Source organism: Mastigoproctus giganteus, chromosome 9, assembly GCF_048544385.1.
Source record: "Mastigoproctus giganteus isolate SK-2022 chromosome 9, ASM4854438v1, whole genome shotgun sequence".
Lineage (NCBI taxonomy): Eukaryota > Metazoa > Arthropoda > Arachnida > Uropygi > Thelyphonidae > Mastigoproctus > Mastigoproctus giganteus.
In genome coordinates this window covers 161,371,241-161,389,843 of record NC_143583.1, presented here as the reverse complement: position 1 = coordinate 161,389,843, position 18,603 = coordinate 161,371,241, and the positions used below count along the sequence as shown (strand labels likewise).

The 18,603-nt window shown below is 36.8% G+C and overlaps 1 protein-coding gene across 2 annotated transcripts in view; it reads left to right on the top strand.

The window, feature by feature from the left end:
* The window catches only part of jbug (filamin-type immunoglobulin domains fbug), a 1,114,928-nt gene that overhangs the window by 849,113 nt on the left and 247,212 nt on the right, over positions 1–18,603 (top strand). For both annotated transcript variants that reach the window (XM_090381438.1, XM_090381439.1), the window contains exon 41: positions 11,785–11,964. In XM_090381438.1, the coding sequence (XP_090237564.1) occupies positions 11,785–11,964 (180 nt within the window). The remainder of the gene's footprint in view (positions 1–11,784; positions 11,965–18,603) is intronic.

The following is an 18,603-nucleotide window of genomic DNA, read 5'->3' as shown; positions in this document are numbered from 1 at the left end:
AGAAAATGCCATATCTTTATGTGAATTTTGGAAACGTTACAATATCTGAAATGCCATTGAGAACATATGTGAATCATGGCTTGAAGTAACTGCAAAAAACATGACAACTGTTTAAAAAAATCTTTTACTGAATTGCGGCAATGTTAATTGTACTAGTTTTGAATCTCGAATCAAATCAGTTTCTGAAAACATTGTGCAGCTTGGGAAAGATCATCTTGGATTGCGACAGTGTGCGTCAATGCATCGGCTCTCATTCCAATGACCTTGCTGATGAAACACTTGTGGAAATGGAGCAGCAGCACTTATATGAAGAAGAAGAAAATGTTACATCCACGAAAGAATTCACAATTGATGAATTGTCAATGTTGATTGCTAAAGTAGATGAAGTTTGTGAATTGATAATGACAGCAGATCCAAACATCGAACGAGGTATGAAAGTATGGCAGGTGTTGCAAAATTACATTCGATGTTATAAAGAGATGTATGCAGATAAAAAGAAGAAAAAAACTGTGCAAACTAAGCTGATCAGTTATTTTTCAAAATAAAAATACAGTACATACTTATCTTCTCTTGGTATGTACATACTGGAATAAAAATCACTTGTACTGTACTTACTGGTATTTTTCATTTTTATCATTTTAGTTTCTTTTTTTGAAATAACTTTGTGAGCATCAATTTATAGTAAACAAACACCTATATATTTTTGCAACTCGACCCATATAATCAAATCGTCATAACGCATTAAATGAAAATACATACTAATAATACCTTGATCAGTGCAGTTTCACATAGTGAGGTATTTTTTTGGCACGAATTAGCCTTATTATGCAAAGTATTCCTGTATAATCATTATATTTTCAATCATATCATTAATCATTCCCAGTTTTGCCAGTGCCAGTCTCTCTGACTTGATGTACGTACTCATCATCCATCAACAAATCTTATGACTAATAGCACTTCAGCAGTTGAATGTATGAATCTCTCTGCTTCAGTAATGATGATACACTAATTGCAAGGAAAGTCTACCTGTTCTGAAGAAAATCTACTGTCTCATCCCCAATATTTTTAAACGATTAACTGAGTTTCATATTGTAAAATTACTATGTGCCATAAAATCTGGGGAAACAAGAAGCACTGTGATAAAACAACTTGAATGTTTCAAAACCAGCTGATAAAAGTCTTTTTTCTCAGACTCACCATGAGAACTTTATGGAGCCATGTGATTAATCCAGAGAGTTACCAATTCCTAGGAGGATAACTTGCTTTGTTAAAACTTATCCTGACACATCTCTGCCTCATTAAGCACACAATTGCATCAGCATAGTGAAAAATTTATTGTATATTATACAGCCAAAATAGAACCTCTTCTCTAATAAATCTTCTCACTACTATTAAATCCATGGGTATTGAAATGCTGCTGCAAAATGTTCTTTGCATCCACAATAAAATGGAAATATTAGAAACTTGAAATCTTTCTAAACCTTCAATTTGCCCATTGTAACTGAAACATAGACCTCCAAGGATATTAAAATCCATCATCTGACTTCAAAACTCTTTATTCAAAACTGAAATTACAACATATTCTTATGGATATTGTTTGGTGTCAACCCTCCCCCACCAAATCTGACTGAATAATATATGCCCAGAAATTTTAACTAGGAGTTTATCTAAGATATCCAAACAAAATTTGATTACTATTTTTATTTCTGGGGATTTTAACATGCCCAGTTATACTTTGAATAATTTAAATAATTTTTGTTAACCAGTTTAACTCAATGGCATTAAGACCCATTATCTTTTTACATACAAGACTTACCAATGTCCTTGACCAAATTTATACTATTGCTATAGATGTTGCTGCAAACCCACCCCCCCAACTTGGTGCATTATAGCCACAGATGCTAATGCACCATAAAACGTTTAGCAAACAAACAAACAAACAAACAAAGCTGCACCACCCCCAAAATAGTGAAAACTTACTAATATGCTGCAAAAATAAAACCTCTTTACTCATATAAATCTCACTTCACTGTGAAATCCATGGACATTACAATATACACTTCAAGTTAAACCATGAATCTATCTCTAAGTCTCTTTTTTGACACTTTTACTGTTTAAAGATTCTTCCAAAAGTTTAAAAAAAGAGAAGGAGAAGATTTAATTTTAAATTTTTAAACCAAGAATTGTTTGCTATCTTATATCTCTGGAACATCCTCCTACCTCAGATGTTGCATTTCTGTTCTTTACAGCTTGCTTGGTTACAGTCTATAGTAAAACTTTCTACCTAAAAATTTTCCTCCTCATCAAACTACTCAAAGGCTTGGTAGACCCAACAGTTACCTCTGGCTTTTCACTTAAAACAAAAATGTATCAGGGCATACATAATCCTTTCACTCAATTGTTCCTCTTCAGAACAGGACTATCATTTTTTTTTCACTGTCAGAAATAATTTAATAAACTTAATAGAGATGTCATTTAAAGTTATGTAAATTCAATAATGTATTCCAGAAGCAGTTTTCTCTTCCATACATGGTTTAAGTCTAGAAAAATGGATTAAGCACATTGCATACTTTAACCAAAAGGTTGCTGTTACTTATTAATGAAGAAAAAATGATCCCTTGGATCCCTCAAGGATGATCCCTTGCCAATCAGTAATCTGAACTCTCTATATCCAAAGCCTTGGTGAAAATTGAAATTAATTCTATAATGAAATTAATCTGTTATATAAAGGCACTTCTAAATTAGATAACATTCTTCTTTTGTTCATTATAAAAGTATCTAGCATTTATATACTTAATCTTCACTTTTTCAGCAGCCTTGTTGTCTGACTTCTTTCTTCTTCTACCTGAATATAAATGCTAGATATTTTAATAATGTAAAAATTTAATTATGTAAAAACCAAAAATTTTTAGATTTTGTGATCTCATATTTTGATCTTCATCCATTCTTAAACTACTTAAATAATGTATTCTTCTGATATTATCTAAATCGCTTGTTACCAAGTATTATATTCCTGTCAGCCCACAATCTTATTACTTACTACAAACTCTCTTGTTCTAAATACACTAAATTGTAGAAAACAAGTTGATATTATATACACTCACATCAACTGTACTTGCAATGCCACTTGCACAGCATTGCTCCTAACCTTGTTGAAGGACTATTATAACATGTCTGGAGATCCTTTTAACCTTACTTGTCTTCTCTATTCTAGGACTCTTGTTACTTCTGTCCAGAATGTTATGAGATCCTCCATTATTTCAGTTGGCATTCCTGAAGGTGGTACATCATCATATACTACCCCTTTCTTAGCCTTACTGCAACCTTTTCTTTGATCATTTTTTGTTTCACTCTTTTTCAACATATGAATGTCATTTTCATATGCAGCGGATGTCAAGATTAACCGAACTTCTAATTCTACTCTTGTTGTTGAACAATCTCAAATTTTTCTTTGAGATGCATTTGAACAGTTCTCCTAGCTTCAATCTTTTAATCGCTCAATTAACCCTTCTAAATCTTCTTTCATTTCTACATCCTATAAACATGCTCCATTTTCAACTTTAGTCTCTGTGATTTCTCAAATGATTCTCCTGACTCTTTATCATAAAGGTTCAGGGGTGTTTTATGACTCAATTTACTTTAGAGTTTTAAAAACTCCATTGCATTTGTTTGGCCAATAAATTCACAAAGGCAATTCATTCTCTAAAACAAGAGTTGCAATATGGTCATTCCTCTAATTTAATTTCTAAATACTTCATAAAACCTAGCATTTTATGTGCCTCCCCCTCGTCTGGTCTAGTGTTATTTTGTCAAACTTCAAAAAGATTTCTCTTGAGTATTGGTTTCTGTGTGTTGGATGTTCTTTAAATCTAACTTTGAACCAATGAAATCCAATATATTCATGGTTGAATACCTTGATTATATATGATTTCAAGTTTCCATAATGGAAACTTAGGGGAAAAATTTAGTACTTCTTGCCAAAGTTTATAATTCAGATATGTATTACCCAGACTTGGACTCATAGAATAGAAAATTTCCCACAGATCAATTGTATTAAACCCCCTCCATAATCCCCATCAGTAACTGACTTTAGACAGCAGAACACCACTTTTTTTTTTTTAATTAATTATCAACAATATAAATATTCTTGCCATTCATTTAACCAGTCCAATTTCTAATAAGAAACTCTGCATTAAGAGTACTGAGAAAATATTTTTATAAAGATGTAAACAGTTTTCAAATAGACTAGTAAACGTACATCCACTCTTTCTTCATATTATCATGTTATATGTTCCTAATTAACTTCTATTTATTTAGTAGTTAGTGCCAAATTTAGTTTAATGCTTCTTGTGTTTTTCCTACAGGGTCTGTGTTTAGCCCCTGTAGCAGGGGCTAAACAGTCTTTTAGAGTTCTTTCTTGTAAGATTTCTCCCAGTCAACCTGTATTTTTTATCATGTTCCGTTGACTTTTCCAACCAAATATTTACTATATTGTAGTTCCTGCTTTCAGAATGATTTTCTAAGCCCATGAAATACTCCCAAAAATGAAACATGAAAAATACCCAACTCATGAAAAATACCCAAATTCTTTTTGTTCTCCATAACAGAACAATTCCTGTATTCATTTGTGATGTCTTCAACCCAGCTCATGCACCCTATATTACCTTGGAAGGCACTTCTATAACATTTGCCTTTAAATAATCTTGTTTATAATGTCTTCCTAAACGTAAGTTTATTTAAGTGGTAACCATTGACCTTCTCCCTTCTATGTCTCTTCTGAGCATCAATCATATCCTTCAACTCTAGTCATGTAGCCATCATACTATACTACTCTTTTTCTATTGTATGGAACCAGAATCAGGCACAGTTTCCTTAAATATAGAAAAACTGATTGGAAATCTTGTCAGTATTTATTGTCTTTTTCTTCAAACGCTGTTTTCACTAAAAACCTTGTTCATCAATCAAGATATTGCAAATTTTCTTTATTTTCATGATTATATTCAATTTACAAGGGTAAAAAGTTTCTAGCCTTTAATAGAAAGAATATTGGAAAATTCTGAAAACTCATTTATTTTTCAATATAGTCTCCCCCTCCCCAATTAACACAGCACACTTTATAGCATTAGCATTAGTAGAGGCATTTGATGCAAGAAAGCAAGCTTATGCAGCATCAGCCAAAAAAAAAAAAAAAAAAAAAAAAAACCTTCCACTTCACCTCCTCCGTTCCTTCGAAATACCTGTCCAGCTGAGCCTTAAATTTATTTAGGCTATCAACTTCCACAACAAGGGATGGAAGTCTGTTCCACCAACCAACTACCTGCTGGCTAAAGGCAAATTTCCGCACATCTATCCTACAACTGTCTTTCCTCAAATTGAGCATTCTCAAACCATTCAAGGCTTTATACACCTCTATCAGATCACCTCGCCGGTGCCTAGTCTCCAGATACTGTAATTTGCAAAACTTAAGCCTTTCTTCGTAAGCGCAACCCTTTGATCCATTCAATAATCTTGTTGCCCTTCTCTGTACTCATTCCAGCAGATCTACATCCTTCTTGAAATTAGGCCTCCAGACCTGTATGCAGTACTCAAGGTGTGGCCTGACCATTGCCTTATACAGGGGAATAATCACCTCCTTATCCCTGCTAGAAAAATTCCTATATATCATTGACAAGACACCATGAGCTACTCTTGCAGCCCATCTGCACTGCTCAGAGAATTTCATATCTGCCTGCACAATTACCCCCAGGTCCTTTTCATTCTCTACCACTGTCAGTGTAGTACCACTGAGTTGATACGTTGCTCTGGGGTTGCTGTTTCCCATATGTAGTACTTTACATTTGTCAATGTTAAACTTCATTTGCCACCTCTCAACCCATCTGCTCAACCTTTCCAGATCCTGTTGCAGCAGCATAGCATCAGTAGTGTCCTTAACAACTCTGCCAACCTTTGTATCATCTGCAAACTTGGACATTAAGCTTGATATACCATCATCAATATTATTTATAAATACAGAAAACAATAATGGACCCAACACTGAAGCCTGAGGGACTCCACTAAGAACATTAGTCCACGATGAGCAGTGTCCATTGATTACCACTCTGTCTTCTTCCCCCTCAACTACCCCTTTATCCATAGCAGCAATTTGTCTCCAATGCTACACTACTCCAATTTGTGCAGCAGTCTTCAATGTGCAAAAGTATCAAAAGCCTTTCTAAGATCCAAGTATATAATATCAAAGTTATTTCCTGCATCCAGTTCTTTTGTGACTGCATCATAGTATACAATCAAATTAGTCAGGTAAGACTTCCCTTAACAAAACCATGCTGTGTCCAAGCTATAACTGAAGTTTTGTCTAGATGATCCTGCAGTGCTTCTTTAACCAGTGCCTCCATTAATTTTCCTGGAACAGAAATTAAACTAATAGGTCTATAATTACTTGTCAGCCTTTGATCCTCCTTTGTGAATTGGGGTCACCTTTGAATATCTCCAGTCTATGGGTACCTCCTCTGAGTCCAAGGAAGCTCTCATAATTATGGCTAAGGGTTTGCTTACTTCCTTTGCTGCCTCCTTTAATATAACTGGATAGATCCCATCCACTCCAGGTGCTTTCTTGTGTTTATCTTCAACAACTTCACCTCCACTTTACTCTCAGTTATTGCAAGATTATCTAACTTACTGATAGAGTTGAATATACCTCTGGCATTCCCGTCGCAGAATAACTCCTCATGTGTGAATGTCAATGCAAAATATTCATTTAGTTTGTTAGCTAACTGAGCAGGATCATCAACAGTTGAACCATCGATATCAAGTGGACCAATCTGATTCATCCCCTTCCTTCTAGAGTTTACATAAGTAAAAAACTCCTTGTTGTTTTTCTTTGCATCCCTTGCCAAAGATTTCTCGTAATCTGCCTTCGCCTGCCTAACCTCCTATGTAACTTGGTTACAGATCAACTTATATCTATCTTAGGCTTCTGTGTCACGTGTTAATTTATATGTATCTCATGCGTTTCTCTTCTCTGCCATATGTCTCATTAGTTCATCTGACATCCATTTAGGCCTAAACCTTGAACAATATTTCTTAGTTGGTTTGTAAAACCTAGTAGCTTCCAAGATAAGTTCTTTGAATGCTTCCCATTTTGAATTTGCTTTTAGTAACATCATCAGTTGGTCCCACTGTATAGAATTTAATTACTGTCTCAGACCATTGTAGTTGCCTTTACGAAAGCAGTAACTCTTCCCTTTACCCCTGATGGTAGTTACCTCTTTGAGTAAATCCCACTTCAGCAGACTGTGATCATTGCCACCTAGTGGTTCCTTTATCTTCAGATTCTTAATGCAAGAAGAATCACTACTGATAATCAAATGAAGAGTATTACTCCCTCTATTTGTCTCCCGAACATGCTGATGTAGAAAACAATCATTCAATAAATCCACAAAAGCCTTGCTAGTGTGTGAGTGACCAGCCCCCAAATTCCAGACAATATCTGGGAAATTAAAATCCCCCATTATTAGACTCTCTGATTTACTGGCCCACTCTATTTCCCTGTGCAGTTTCTTATTATGCTCATCAGAGTCATTAGGCCGATAGCACACTCCTACTCTCCATTTTGATCTATCAATGCTTATGTCACACCAAACTGACTCGACACTGCACTGTCCAGCGATGTCAACTGGCTTCACTTCCTTGGATTTTATGTGTTTCTTAACTAATAGCATAACCTCTGCTCCCTTCCTATCCTGTCTATCCTTTCTGTAGACGTTGTACTCCCCAAATTCCAGTTCTGCATACTTTATATCTGTGTGACACCACGTCTCTTGATATCCCAACAATATCCGCCTTTGATGCTTGGAGCAATACCTCAAATTCATCAAATTTATTTACCAAACTGCTTGCACTGGTGTACATGCAAATATACATGTACCTGTTCCTATTCTTAGCTACCCTAACACAACCCATGTGTTTACTTGTACTGCAGTGACTTCCAGCAGTCTCTGAAATATCGTGCATCTTGTTTTCCAGGCTTCTGCTCATTCCAATAGAAGCAGTGCAAGAATCACTTTCACTTCTGCCAGTGGCTACTGTTAATCTATTAGTCCTTGTATCCCTCCAAGCTAGCAGTTTTCCGACCCACTTAGCACTGCCTCGATACCATCAGCAAATATTCTTGCACCCCTTCTATTTAAGTGTATCCCATTACTGTAGAAGCAGTCTCTCCTGTTAACAATGCAGTCAAGTCTATGGAAATGGACTGCAACGAAAATGCTTGTGAGAACTTCAAGACATACAATTAGATAAAGCTGTTTCAGTGGTTTCGTTCAAGAAAAATCTGAAGGTACACCTCTATCTGGAGCCGATCTGTAAACCAAATCTAAAAAATTGCACAATGATCTTCATAGAAATGAGTTCACTGCAAGTAATAGATAGCTAACACATTTTAAAAAGCAGCATGGAATAACCAAAATGGCTATGTCAGCTTCAGAAAATAATAATTAAAGATGGTGGCTATATCTCAGAACAGGTATGAAATTGTAATGAGACCAGACTTTGTTATAATATAAAATGTTACCCAATTCCACTCTGGCTTGTAAGAATGATGCTCAAAGACCACAAGGCTTAAAACAGATGAAAGCCCATACTTTTCTGTGTAAATGAAACAGGAAATCACAAACTGAAGCCACTTTGCATAGGAAAGTTAAATCACCACGGTGCTTCCATCATGTGAACATGGCTTCTGTGCCATTTGCCTATGACAGTTAGCAAAAATGCCTGAATGACTTCCAGCATTTTTGGAAACTAGTTTCATAAACAGTTTGTACCTGATGTACATAAACACTTACTGCAACAAGGGATGGATACCAAAGCTTTCCTTGCTGCTGCATAACTGCCCTACCCATCCTCTTGCCAATAACCAGATAGGCAGATATCTTAAAATCTGACTGAGCTACTTACCAAAAGACACCACATCAAAGATACAGCCTCTGAATCAAGGGATTATATCGATGTTTAAAATGAGCTTCTACAAGACTCTGATACAGTGAATAATCATTAGTGAGGATTCTGTTACCTCATTTTTAAAGCAGCTGAACTGAAAGAAATATTTTTACATTGGTGGTCAAGCCTTGGAAACTGCGATGAAAATGTGTATTTCAAAATCTTGGAGAAACATACTGGGTGCAAGTTTAATCCTGGATAATTTCCAAGTAGCCAGTGACAGTGATGAAGAGAATGACTTAAGAGGACTTTATAGAGGAAGGTGCTAACCAGTCCTTGGAAAGGTACACTAATGGAGGCCTGACATAAAATAGCATCACCATTAGTAAAGGCACATGATCCAAGAAAGCAAGCTTATATAGCATCAGCCAAAAAAAAAAAAAAAAAATCCTCCTTGTTTCATCCATTCACTCGCTCCAAATGTTTGTCTCATTCTGCCTTGAATCTATTTACACTATTCACTACTACAATGAAAGATGGAAGTTTATTCCAGCAAACAACCACCCGCTGGCTAAAGGCAAACTTCAATTTTACAGCTAAAAGATGATGCAAAAAAGCAAGCTTATAAAGCATCAGCCAAAAAAAAAAAAAAAAACCCTTCTTGTTTCATCCATCCACTCACTCCATATGTTTGTCTAGTTCTGCCTCGAATCTATTTATGCTATCAACTACTATAACGACAGATGGAAGTTTGTTCCAGCAATCAACCACTCACTGGCTAAAGGCAAACTTCCGCATATCTATCCTACAACTGCGATTATTCTGAGCAAGAGGAAGAATCCCACCAACATTGAGCATACTCAAACCATTCAAGGCTTTATACACCTCAATAATGTGGCCAATGCTGAGTAAGTACTGGCACAGTTTGTTGATAAAGAAAGAGGGGCCCACAATAGAATGTTGGGTAGACAGAGACAATAACTTTTTTTTTTTTTTAATGAAAACCCCAAACATGAAAGGTATCAAAACCTATGGTACTTAGTACCGTGCATGGGTTGAAGGAGAAGTATGGGGGAGGGGGATGCTGGAAACTTTGCTCTAGAGACTAAACATGGGTTTCACCACTTCAAGCCTCCAATAAGCAAAGTGGTGCTATTTCACCGGTTGATGAAAGTCATCTACCACCTGTCCTACCTATGAGCACACGACTGACATGTAAATAATCGAAGACATTACTGGCAAAAATAATGATCCAGATGCCACCAAAGATGATGAAAACAAGGAGACAGAGCCACTCCCAGGGGCTCACATCTGGTGAGTATGGACTTGGTACACCCAGGGTCCTGAGCTGGATATTATCATTCTTCTCTTTCTTGGTGATTCCCTTCTTTTCTCTCGGTGGTTCAGAAATTTTTTTTTGGCTGGTGCAGCATAAACCTCAATGTTCCTTGCACCATATGGCTAAAAATAATAATAATAATAATAATCTAACATCATGAAAGCGATTTACAAACTGGACTTAAATTTCTTGAAACAGAAAAGGTAGATTCCCCTTCAATTTTACAGCTCAAACACCTTATTGAAATTGTTAAAAAGAAACAGAAATGCAATGAAACAGGCAACCCTTGATATTTTTTTTAAAAAATGAAAATAGTTGAAAGAACACGGAGTGCATTATGGTTTCCTTTTTCTCCTGAATTTTCAACTGTATGTTAATTTCAAAACACAAACGTAACATTCAGTACAACCATGTGCAAAAGCAGTTTTTTGAGTAATAATTTGTTATTGTGACAAAAGGTATATGTTTATCTTGTTTATATTTACTTAATAACATGAATATTAGTTTTTTAAATACTTTATTGTACAGTGCATCAATAAAAGATTGAAAGAACACAGTTTCATATTATTTCTATTTTTATTGTTTGCATGATTTTTCTTAAACGTAGTATTGCAATTATTGCTAAAAAAAAAAAAGAGAGATGGGCAAAATTGATAGTTCATGTGAAGTTTGAATGCGGAAAAATGGCCAGAATTTTCTAATGTGATCCCACTTATATCACAATGTGATTCTTTGGACCACAAGAATCGCTTTATAATGGATTTCACCAGTATTTATTATTATTATTATTATTAGCTATATGGTGCAAGGATGCCTGAGGCTTATGCTGCACTAGCCAAAAAAAAAATTCCTGAGAGAGAGAGAGAGAGAGAGAGAGAGAGAGAGAGAGAGAAGTAGAAGGGAATCACCAAGAAAGAGAAGAATGATGATATCCAGTTCAGGACCCTGGGTGTGCCAAGCTCATACTCACCAGGTGTGAGCCTCTGGGTTATACCAAGATTTTTCTGTGAATCGGCATTTATTGTCTTCAACTTGTCTTCAAAAATCCCCCAGATTCTACATTTAAATAAGGAGGGTTGGGGGGGGGAGAGACCTGCTTGCTGGAATCCTCCTCCTCCTCCTCCTCCATTGGTGCATGCAGGGAATTCTTTCTATGATAGATGGTCTTGGATGGGGATGGCCTGCTTCTCCCCATTTTACTGGTGAATTAATAAATTTTCCTTGTCGGGAAAAATGTACATGCTTCTGTCCAAAGCCGTTCTGTAATAGCTAGCTAAGGTGGTTTTGTAGGTAAGTTGTAATCACTTACTGCTCAAGTAAATTTAAGGCAATGGCCTCGAATGTAAGAGAGTTATAAAAGATTATCTATATGATAGCCTAATTAACATACTACTTTTGTAATGAATAAATATAAATACTTAATGTGCTTTATTTTAAAAATATTTCAAACAGAGATTTTTAAACATTTTTTTTTTTTTTTTTTTTTTTCATTAATTGTTGAAATACTTAAGTAAATCGTCGCGATGCAGGATATGCAGAACTTGATGTAACAGTTACAAGTCCTTTGGGAAGACATCTACCAATTGAAGTAAAGGGAACCCCTGATGGAGAAGGGGAATTGATAGAATTTACTCCTACAGTTGCAGGAAAATACAAAATTGCAATAACTTATGGTGGAGTGGAAGTACCAGGTATACTTAGGAATTTGTCATTCTTTTAATTTAAATAGAAATAGATGTTATGAAATGTTATTATAGCTATTATTGATTTATCTTAAATTGAATTAAGGGATAAATATAATATATATCCTAGTCTCTTGCAAATGTCTGTTTAAAACAGCCATGCTTCCTCATAGACCAAAGGCTAATGAAGAGTATGTAAAGAGGTGTTTTCAACATCCCTTTATACTTCTTCCCACCTCTGCTGCCTCAATGTGGGCTCCCCACATATGGTGTAGAATCTCCCAGTAATACTGCTGGACCTCCTGATTAGCATCACTTGGGATCTTAATGCCAACAGCATCAATTCCAAGCCAGAGGAATCTGTATGTTTGCCAAACATGGTGGGATCTGTGTTTGAGACTCAGCGCTAACACTCAGTGATTCATGATTTCAGCATATCAGTTTGGACCTTGCTTGATAGGATGAGAGGTGTTAAATGATTTTCCAGGATTTGGGTTAATAGAAGTTTGGGTATAGTGTTCTTGTTAGTCCTGACATGCACTTTCAAGTGCATTTCAAGAGCATTTTTTTCTTTCCAGATAGTGGGGGTGACTCCTTTTGCCTCTGTAGTGTAACAACAAGCAGAATGAGTGTTTTGGCTGATTTAACTCACTTCAGTCAGTGACTTGATTAATTGAGTTACTTCAATATAACCATCATTCAGCATAGTAGCAGTGCCTGATGACTGCAAAATTTAATTGAATCACTGATTGGAGCCATTGAATGCCCAAGAGATTCAGTTAAAAACTGCCCAAGGGAAATTGCAAGTAACTTTGTGTATAAACAATTCTTTTAGTGAACTGGTGCCAATGAAATCATTGCAGGAGGGACATTTGATGATTGTTTAGGATAACAACAGTGATCATCTAGTAATCCATTTTATTTAGTGACTCCCATTGCGCCCATCACAAACCTCTACATACTTCTCTTCTTGGAGTCTTGTCCTCTGAGCAGGCTGTATATCTTGTACTTGGAATGTAGTTAGTTATTCCTAATGACAGATCCCTTTCATTTGGGGTTTAAGCCTGTGACTGCTAAATACAATAAACAATTGCATTCATGATTTATTATGAACTCCTCTGAGCCGGTGGTCTTGTCACAGCACAAACAAGTACTTTTTCTCCTGATCACAATATCTTGAATGCTGTTCAAAGAATAAAAATTATTTCTCCCTAACTTATTAGATATCAACAAGTGCCTCTTCACTGCATCTATCTTTCCTTGGGAAGTAGTATTTATCTTCATCACATCCTTCATCAATCCCTCACCTCTGAACACATGTCCAATGCAGTTTCTCTTCCACCTTCTGATTATTTCAATCAAACATCTCTTCTCACCCACCCTTCTTAAACCTCCTCATTTCTCACTTTATCTGCCTACCTTATCTCTTCCTCCTCCAAACCCACATCTCAACTTTCCAATCTTCTGACACCTTCCATTCTCAATGTCCATGTCTTAGTTCCATAAAGTACTACACTCCATACCAGACACCACATCAGTCTTTTCCTTAAACCAATTCCTAATCTCCCACATTCTTCACTTCTCAAAAGCTTTTGTACCATTTTATTCTTATTTCTCTACTGATCTTTGCTTTTTCCACCATTAGGCTTTTCAAATACTTATACTTGCTCACCTGTACTATTTCAATATTTAACTTATTCCTTTTTCTTCCCATGCTCTCATAAACTTTGCCTTCTCTGTTTATTTCATTGCAAACCCCTGATGAATTTGCAATGACAATTCTCTCTGAGCTAAATTTCCTTTATCAAATACCTCATACCATTTTATTTACATAAGTATTAAATAAAGTCAGAGATAAACAATACCCCTGTCTCACACCTCTTCCTATTATTGCACTTTCAGTATCACTTTTTCCTACCCTAACTTGACTTTTTGTCTCCAATAGAATCTGAATTGGTCCTTGGGGGCTGTCACAGACATTCCCCCAGTTGGTCTTGCTACCTGAGAGTGTAAAATGACGATGGAACTGATATTCAAGTAACACTTGCATCAAGTAGACCGCATTTCGGCCAAGTCTGGTCATTCTGCAACAACCAGATCCTCTGCTTGTACCTTCACGATAATGGGACTGTTAGTAACCTTGGAAATAACTCATGTGTGCAAGTCGGCAAATGCAGCACCTAGTATAGTGGAAGTGACCAACTCGGGTGTGAACCAACCTAAACAGGGCTGAAGAAGTAGCATCCATACTATATGTAGGAATATATAGTATGGATGCTACTTCTAGACTATACCATAAGAGGGTATACCACCTCTCTGTGTTACCAAGAAATATTAGGTGGTAGATGACTCTCATCAACTAGTGCATTGCAATACCACCACTTTGCTTATTGGATGTTGAAATTGTGGAACCCATGTTTAGTCTCCAGAGCAAAAATCCCGCTATCCCCCCATCTTTCCTATCATGCACTATGATTGATATCTTCAGGATATGATGGGCATCATGGCAAGATTCAATCTTCCTTACATTAAGTAAGGAAGATTGAATAAGGAAGTATATCCTCTTATGTATACCATAAGAGGATATGCCATCTCTAAAATGGTATTTGCAATCTGGCTGCTAGATAGTCCCCCAGACCAAACCTGTTGGTAACTCTCTAGGCTGCTTCCAGATCAGCTAGTGTATAATCTTGCTGCCTCTACTCTGCTAGATGGTGATTGGAGGAAGTTCACATAGTGTTTATGCATGGAGCATTGTTGAGGCCACATTACATCAATGAGCTGGATGTATTCTTGCATTGCATATGTCATATTTCATTTCATTTCATTACTTCATAATTATTTCATTACTTCACACAACATGTCCTCCTAACCTTTTCTTACTACTGAATACATCACGAATAGTCAAACTAAGGAACAAACTTAGGTGCAAATATATCTAAACTGGGCAAACACTTCCTCGTTCATTTCACAAATATATGTGATCTCAGTTCCAATCTCAGTGATTTCCACTTTAACTTACAGTCTGCCACGCTCCACATAACTTTTCTTAACAGAATTGCAATTATTGGTGAATCAAGCACTGCTCACCTCAGTTGCCCTAATTATTTTCTTTACAGTTCCTTTTGCTTCAAAGGTCGTGGTACTTTGTGCTTATATTCACTCTGATATTCCCTGTCAGAGACTTGGTAATTTCAGTCTCCTCTTTTTGATCTTCTCTAGCTTAAAATCTCTCTGCCCCATTCTGTCAAATTCGTCTCTTGCCTCTATTGTTATCCCATCTCTACTAATCGCTTGGAACTCTTTGACTTTCTTCTTTGAAGCTTGACTTTCTCCATTCCAACTTTCCTAACAGCAAAGTAATTTTCCTTGGTGATTTTAATATTCACAACTCCAGCTGGCTTCTGTTTTCTAGTCCATGGACCCAGCTGGTCAAGATGCTGAGGCTTTTGCAATTATTAATGACCTTGCACAGATTGTTCATTTAACTACCAGAATACCAGACATTTCTAACCACCCAGCCAATACTCTTAATCTTTTTTTCACAAAGAACCCTTTCAAGTACACAGTCGATGTAAGTGAGTGATTCTCTAGGCATCTTAGATCACAACTTGGTTGTGGTCTCTTCTTCAATGGAACCATTCTCTGGGAACCTTTCCCAACCTTGTGTTGTTTTGCATTACAAGAATTCAAAATGGGATGATATGCAAAATTTCCATAGTTGGATTACTGTTTTAGATCTTTTGATGTCAAAATTTCCTAGAAATGTGCTAAGTCTGTTCAAGATAAGAATGTTGTATATCAGAATTGGCTTGCTTCCAAATCTCCAGGTTCAATTTCTGCGTACACCAAAGCTCACAACAATTGTAAAGCAGTTATTAATCACTCCAAACTAGATTTTGAACAGGCTAAGAGTAGAAAACGCTTCTTGTCCAAATGGCATTCAAGCATTCTGGTCTCTTGCCAAAGCTATTGGCTGCAACTTTTGCCCATCTCTCTTCCTACCTCTGTCAATACTGGACACTTCTTCCATTTCCACTTCAGCTAAAGATAAAACTGACCTGCTGGCATCCTACTTTTCTTATAACTTGTGTAATGATGATCTTAGTAAACCACCTCCTACCATTCCCAGTACACTCTATTCAATTCCTCCTGTTTTCTTCCATCAAAAGGACGTCAGAAGAAATTTGAACAGTCTTGATGCCAAGTCCTAATGGCATTTTTCCACTTATTCTCAAATTTTGTGACTTTTTTACACTTTCTTCTTCTTCCACTTTTTTTCCCTTCTGCTTAGAAATTTGATCATATCCAGCCAGTTCATAATAAGTTTTTCAAATTTCAGAATGAGAAGGAACAATGAAGCAGACTCGTCACCAAGATACACGACAATCTCTGCAATGAGTGAACGTCCATATATACCGAATCCCATCAGGTGTTACAAATGCCAGAAATATGGACACTCCCATGCCGTGGCACTATGATTTGCCCAAACTGTGGTTCAACAGAACACACTCAAACCGATTGTACCGTAACCTCCTTCACCTGTCCCAACTGCAAAGGTAACCATCCGGCATATTCAAAAAATTGTGAAATGTGGAGAGTGGGGAAAGAAATACAAAAATACAAAACAGAAAACAAAGTAACGTATCAGGAAGCCAAAAAGCACATCATGCAGTTTATGCCAAAATGCACGTATGCACAAGCAACCCAACACAATCATTCTATTGCTACTCAAACTGACATTGCAGTCCCTCTAAACATTTCTTTTGCATATTGGGCCAGGTCCGTGCTTAATGCTAAGCCACAACCTGCCAAACACAAGCAACTGGAACAAGGAATTAATACTCCAATTTCAGTTCCGCCTAACATGCCTGAAACTACGAAAAAAGCAGAAGAAACAGTACCAACAGATCATGCTCAGACCAAGAAACAATTTCCTATACATATGGATGTTGACAACAAAACTGACCAAGAAGAAACTATATTAGAACTTCATGCAGAAGAACACATGAATACAGAGAGACCGGTTCCCCCCCAAAAAAGACAGAAATAAATTAGATCATTACAAACAAACTGCTTCAAAAAAACAGACAGATCAAAACATAACTCCTAAAAGCAAGTAATGCAGCACATACATCAATGGAATTGCAGAGGCATACGAGCCAATACTGATGATATATATATGACCTGATCAATAAGTGCAATCCAGTGAGTGTTTGTCTGCAAGAAACAAATTTAACACCACAGGTAACTCTCTCAATTAGAAACTTCGCAATGTACAGAAAAGACAGGAATACTGCAAAATGGAGGAGTAGCAATACTAGTTAACTCCAAAATCCCAGTTCGTCATATCTCTCTACAGACTGACTTAGAAGCTGTTGCTGTGCGTATTATGCTTGGAATAACAGTAACTCTAGTAGTAGTAGTAGTGGCATGTCATGCAAGAAAGCAAATGTATGAGCTTATGCAGCATCAGCCAAAAAAAAAAAAAAAAAAAAAAATCACACCATTCCCTCCAAATGCCTGTCCAGTTCCTCCTTAGTTTTATTCAACCTATCAACTTCCTCAGCGACAGATGGAAGTTTGTTCCAGCAATTAACCGCCTGTTGGCTAAAGGCAAATTTCCACACATATATTCTACCTCTGTCCTTTCTTAATTTGAATTTATGCCCCCTTAGGTTCGTAATCTGAACAAGTGGAAGGATCCCATCAGAATTCAGCGTGCTGAACCCATTCAAGGCCTTATACACCTCAATCAGATCTCCGCGCAGGTGCCTAGTCTCCAGCCACTGCAATTTGCAGAACTTAAGCCTCTCTTGATAAGAGGATCCCTTCATTCCCCTCACCAATCTTGTTGCCCTTCTCTGTACACGCTCAAGTAAATCTACATCCTTCCTAAAATGAGGCCTCCAGAACTGTACGCAGTACTCAAGGACCATTGCCTTATACAGAGGGATAATCACCTCCTTTTTCCTGCTAGCAAAAATTCCTATATATCACTGACAAAACCCCATGACCTGCCCTGGCAGCCTGTCTGCATTGCTCAGAATATCTGAGCATATCTGACTGCACAATTACTCCCAGGTCTTTTTCCTTTTCTACCACTTTAAGTGTAGTACCACACAGTTCGTACGTTTCTCTGGGGTATGCAGTACCCATATGCAGTACTTTGCATTTGTCAAGGTTAAACTTCAGTTGCCACTTCTTAGCCCATCTGCCCAAATTATCTAGATCCTGTTGCAGTAGCACACTGCCATTACTGTTATTAACAACCCTGCCAACCTTTGTATCATCTGCAAACTTCGACACTAAGCCTGATATACCTTCATCAATATCATTGATAAATATACAAAACAACAGTGGACCCAACACCGAACCCTTTGGGACTCCACTAATAACATTAGTCCAAGAAGAGCAGCACCCATTGATTACCACCCTCTGTCTTCTCGCACTTAACCATCCTTTTATCCATTGTAGCAACTTACCCTTAATACCATTCTGCTCCAATTTGTACAATAGTCTTCCATGCGCAGCAGTGTCAAAAGCTTTAATGAAATCCAAATATATGTTATCAAAATTATTTTTTGCATCCAGTTCCTTTGTAACCACATCATAATATCCTATCAAATTTGTCAGACAAGACTTTCC